This window comes from Physeter macrocephalus, chromosome 18 (assembly GCF_002837175.3).
Source record: "Physeter macrocephalus isolate SW-GA chromosome 18, ASM283717v5, whole genome shotgun sequence".
Classification (NCBI taxonomy): domain Eukaryota; kingdom Metazoa; phylum Chordata; class Mammalia; order Artiodactyla; family Physeteridae; genus Physeter; species Physeter macrocephalus.
In genome coordinates, this window is record NC_041231.1 from 74,156,476 (window position 1) to 74,161,387 (window position 4,912).

Sequence of the window (4,912 nt, forward strand, 5' to 3'; positions counted from 1 at the left end):
GGGAGGGAGACACAAGAGGGAAGAGATATGGGAACATATGTATATGTATAACTGATTCACTTTGTTGTAAAGGAGAAACTAACACACTATTGTAAAACAGTTATACTCCAATAAAGATGTTAAAAAAAAAAAAGAGTTAGTTCAATAGTAAAACAAAAATGAAGATGAAAGAAGAAAGGCTTACTTAAATCTGTAGCTTTCTCGCTTATTATTCACAAATCCATCTGCCAAATCACGAGGTAAGATGATCTCCAGGCTAGGTGTTAATTTTTCATCTTCATCTATGGAATAAATCTGAAAATGTGAAGACAAGTGAATATAAAATGGTAAAATTATGGCTTGAACAATGACCATGTTATTATGACATGCATTGTAATGGTGTTTAAAAAACTGCACTTTTCAGATAAAAAGTCATAACATAGCACAATTTGTATAATTTTCCTCTTTAAACTCTGTGCACACTCAAACAAATATATGGAACTGAACAAGAGGTAAAACCTAAATCAATGCCCGATCAAAGCTGAAATCCTCTTTGAATGATGTAATATTCAAATTTGAGTATTTAAGTGTCTGTCTCCATTGTTGAGAAGCTAATAGCCCTGACAACAACATATTATCTAAGTATTGCTTTGGAATTATGTACCAGAAATTAACATTTTACTACAACCAACAAGCATTTCTGAGCATTTCCAAAATGCTAGACACAGAGATGAAAGGACTGGGTCTGAGCCTTCTCAGAGAGCTCATAAGAATGCCCTAATTCAAGTTATGTTCAAAGAAGTAAACGTTTCCATGAGACATATTCAAGCATCTGATAAAAGACATGTGGTTTCAAAGGAGACATGTAATTCATGTCTTTGATGTCATTTTCAAGATTCTCCTCCCAGCTCAGCCACTAATTAGAAAATGACCTGGGAGAAATCACTTAACCTCCTTAAGCTGATATGGAAATGAAGGGTCTTAACCAACCGCCTTTACAATTGTAATATACCTTGATTCTTTTCTTGGTTACCTACTCCTTTATTTATTGGCCAGGAAAAGCAAGAGTCAAGCCTATAAAGAGATCATGGAGAATAAAGAAAAGTCTACGATTCAATGTCCAAAGACCTGGGTCTAACACTGATCTCAATTTACCAGCTGTGTGACCAGCCACCGCTTTCAGAATCTCGGTACCTTATACATAAAATGAAGAAAACAGAATTGCCTCCATTACAAGATTGCTGTGGGGATCAAAGGATGTCATGGAAATGGAAGCATTTTGTAATGCACCATAAAAAATGTTAGTCATGGGCTTCCCTGGTGGCGCAGTGGTTGAGAGTCCACCTGCCGATGCAGGGGACACGGGTTCGTGCCCCGGTCCGGGAAGATCCCACATGCCGCGGAGTGGCTAGGCCCGTGAGCCATGGCTGCTGAGCCTGCGCGTCCGGAGCCTGTGCTCTGGAACGGGAGAGGCCACAACAGTGAGAGGCCCGCGTACCGCAAAAAAAAAAAAAAAAAAAAAAAAAAAAAAAGTTAGTCATTAGATTTAGAGGATTTTAAAAAAGACTTCTTGTCTTTCATCAAGAAATAAAATTCCTTCTAACAGGCAATACTTCCTGTTTAAGACCCATTTAGATGCTTGATTATGGGGGAAAAGTCATATTTTTAAATACATAAAAGCCTATCTAAATCTCCAGAAAGTCTGAATAATTTTCCTAAGCAGATTTTTATTGAGCCCTCTCATTTAAAATGTGAGGAACTCATGTAAGAAAAGTCATGCTGTAAAATGAAATCATTTGTAGAAAGTAATGGCATCAGGTCCAAGGCTTTCTGGCTAGGTTTTCTCAAGAGACATTTAAAAATTATATACTATAGGGCACTACATTATTTTTTTTTAAAAGGTTAATGGCTAGACAGGTGAGTTAAAGGAGTGTGTAAGACATAAAACATAACAGGAGTGAGGGGTGCCATACATTTTTAAAAATCTGTAACACTCAGTACTCAGAAGAGAAAAAGGACCAATAATTAGAGTAGGTACTGTACCCTCAACTCCTCTCATTAAGCCATTCTTTGAGGCATTAAGAAAAGTCCCTAACGAAAAAACTTGTTTACTCTAATAGATTGGCTTTCTACCGTTAGTCATAAAAATATGTGAGATAGAGTAGTTTGTTTTTAATAGACAGTTAGATCAAATGCAAGGATGAATATGAAAATATTTCAAAATATACAAAGCACTATACAAATGAAAAGCATTGCCATTGTTAGAATGATCACAGAGCATCTTCTTATGTACCTTTTAATGTGTTAATCTATAAATTATCATAATTTAATATATAGTGCCTTAGGGAATATGATTAATGAAGTAATGGAGCCACAAAATGAAGAGAAAAAAAAAACACCATTGAATCACTCTTGGTTTCATGTTACAAGGGGCATTTCTAGTCAGAGAAACAACCACACAATCTTTGGGGGGCAAAAGGATAGGGTGCTAAAAGTGGGATTTCTAAGGAAGAGCAGGGATACTCTCTGCTCCGGGCACAGATGAACTCAAAATTCATTCATCTGTGTTCTCTTATGTTTGTGTTATGCGGCATAATGTTGCATCTCGGTAAGAATCTGACATTATTAAAATACATTGTGATACCTAAAAATACTTCCTGGAGTAGCAAACAAGCCACTCCACAGAATCTCACCAAAGAAATGCAAAAGGAGGCACACTGAAATATTCAAACATTGCATTTTAAGGAAAGAGGAAGTTCAAATTAAATCCAGCGTTCTCCATCAACCCACCACCACCCCCAGTCCCACTTCTATCCATCTTCTCATGTTACCATATCCAAGCACCTGTTTCTGACTGCTGAGTCAATGTAGACAAGTTCAATATTTTTAGCTAAGAATCTGAGGAGGGCTGGGGGGGCAGGGAAATGTCACATATAATTTTTATAAGTGATGCACTTTTACAACCCTTCTTGAAAATGAATGTAGGAGGAGAGAAAATGGGATGATACCCATGGCTCCTTTCTATACTCTTTATTCCTTAAAATTCAAAAAAAAAAAAAAAGCCAATATTTTCTCTGGAGTCTTTTCATGCATCTTTTCCTAAATGTATTCCACGAATGAAAAGACTGAAGATGATGACGATGACAAGACACTACATTCTCCTTGTTTTAAATACATAAATTACATGAGGCAAATGCTAAATTATGAGCTGCTATGATGTTACATATATACATACACACTGTGTAGATATGGGGTAGAGATAAAATATTATTAATAATATGCCCATTCCAGAGACTCGTGAACAGGACTCAGATTGCCCTTGCCTATATCCTTATTTTGTGAGGCAAAAAGGTTTTGTCCCAAGAGCCAAGAGCTTTGGAATAAAAAAATCTTTAATTAAAATCAGGGTTCTGCCACTCAGTAGGTGGGTGGCTTGGTCAAATTATTTAACCTGTCTGAGGCTCAGCTCCCTCATCTATAAAATGAAGAAAATGACATCAGTCTTGCAGAGTTCTCTTGAGACCCAGGGATAATGCAGACAAAGCATCTAAGTGGTAAGAATGACTATGGTCCTTCCCAGGGAAAGAAAACAACGTTTGAGAAGCATTCAAAGTACAATATCTCTGCTCAGAGTAAGGGTCATGTCTTAACTTTCTTTGTACCCTTTCGAGTTTAGCACCCTAGAGAAAACACCTAGTAATGCTCAGTTAATGTTTTCTGAATAAAAAGTGTATGTGTATTCTCTGTGTCAGGATGCATAAATATCTATCCATATCTGCAGTGAGTGTATGTCAACGTTCATGCTTCTGTTCCTGATTACAATATAGTTAGTCAACAAATTCTAAGGGCCCATTGCGTGCAGAGAATCGTGTATGCTTTGTTTATCTTTATCTGTAACTATTATCCTATCATCTCAGACGTGGATAGACACGTTTCTCTTGGTTGCACGTTTTGCCTGAGGACGAAAGAGAAGCTTGAGTGTACCTGGGTGGGCAGAGGTGCGTGACTGTCTTCCAGAAAGGTGCAATAACGGTGAACAGCTGAGGCGCAGTCTATGTGAGCGTACACGCAGACGTACCTGCACGTGTACGTGTCTGCCGCTGCGTGAACATGTGTGTCCGGGGGTACGCATGTGGCTCTGTGAAGGTTAGTCTGGACCCGCAGGGCTGGGTTGGGTGGGAGTGTACTGCGTGTCTGTCTGTCCGCGCCCCTGACAGCAATGCGCTGGAGTCTGTGAGGCTGCCCGGGCTCCGGGTCCAAGTGTGCTTAACTCCGGGCCGCAACCAGCGCCTGGTGCCAAACCACTCACCCCGGCCCAGGCCCCTCGCGTGCCGCCCCTCCCCCGGTCTGGGAGGCCCCGCCGCGCCAGCGCCCCGCCGCGCCGGCGCCCGTGCTCCGACCCGTACCCCTTGTTGCTGCTTCCGGACAGTGGGCTTCACCCTGGCGAAAATTTGGATAGTCTGCTTCACCATCTCCTCCCCGGTTCTTGCACTGACCCTTGACCTCTCTCTCAGGCCGTGGCTCCCAAAACTTCTGACTCCCGCCACCTCAGGCGAGACGAAGCCTTAGCAACAGTAACTAGGGACACTACCCAAGGAGCACCGCGCCAACCAGGACCGCCTCCTCTCCCTAATTGGTTGCTGACGGGTTGGGGAGGCCCGAAGGGAAGGATTGAGGGTGGGACGGGGCAGAGCCTAGCGGGGAGAGTTGCGCATGCGCGTGGTCAGGTCTGGCATCTGGCTTAACGCCAGAGCTGGCCTGGAGAGTGGTTAATGGGGTGATAACCGTCGTGCCTTGCTAGTTCTTCAATCCATTCTTTCTCTCTGCCAACACCTCTTTTTAGCACTGAAGTCATTCTGGTTTTTATTATTCATTCATTGAAGAAATGGCACTTGATCTGTGACAGCAATATACTGGCCCTGGATCCTGAGCT

The 4,912-nt window shown here is 41.4% G+C and overlaps 1 protein-coding gene across 1 annotated transcript in view; it reads right to left on the bottom strand.

Annotated features, from left to right (window-relative positions):
- Positions 1–4,518, bottom strand: part of KIF6 (kinesin family member 6) — a 419,927-nt gene extending 415,409 nt beyond the window's left edge. The window contains exons 1-2 of the mRNA XM_028479658.1: positions 4,386–4,518; positions 185–294 (exon numbers count right to left, since the gene is read on the bottom strand). Of these exons, the coding sequence (XP_028335459.1) occupies positions 185–294; positions 4,386–4,451 (176 nt within the window). The 5' untranslated portion in view covers positions 4,452–4,518. The remainder of the gene's footprint in view (positions 1–184; positions 295–4,385) is intronic.
- Between the last annotated feature and the right edge of the window lie 394 nt (positions 4,519–4,912).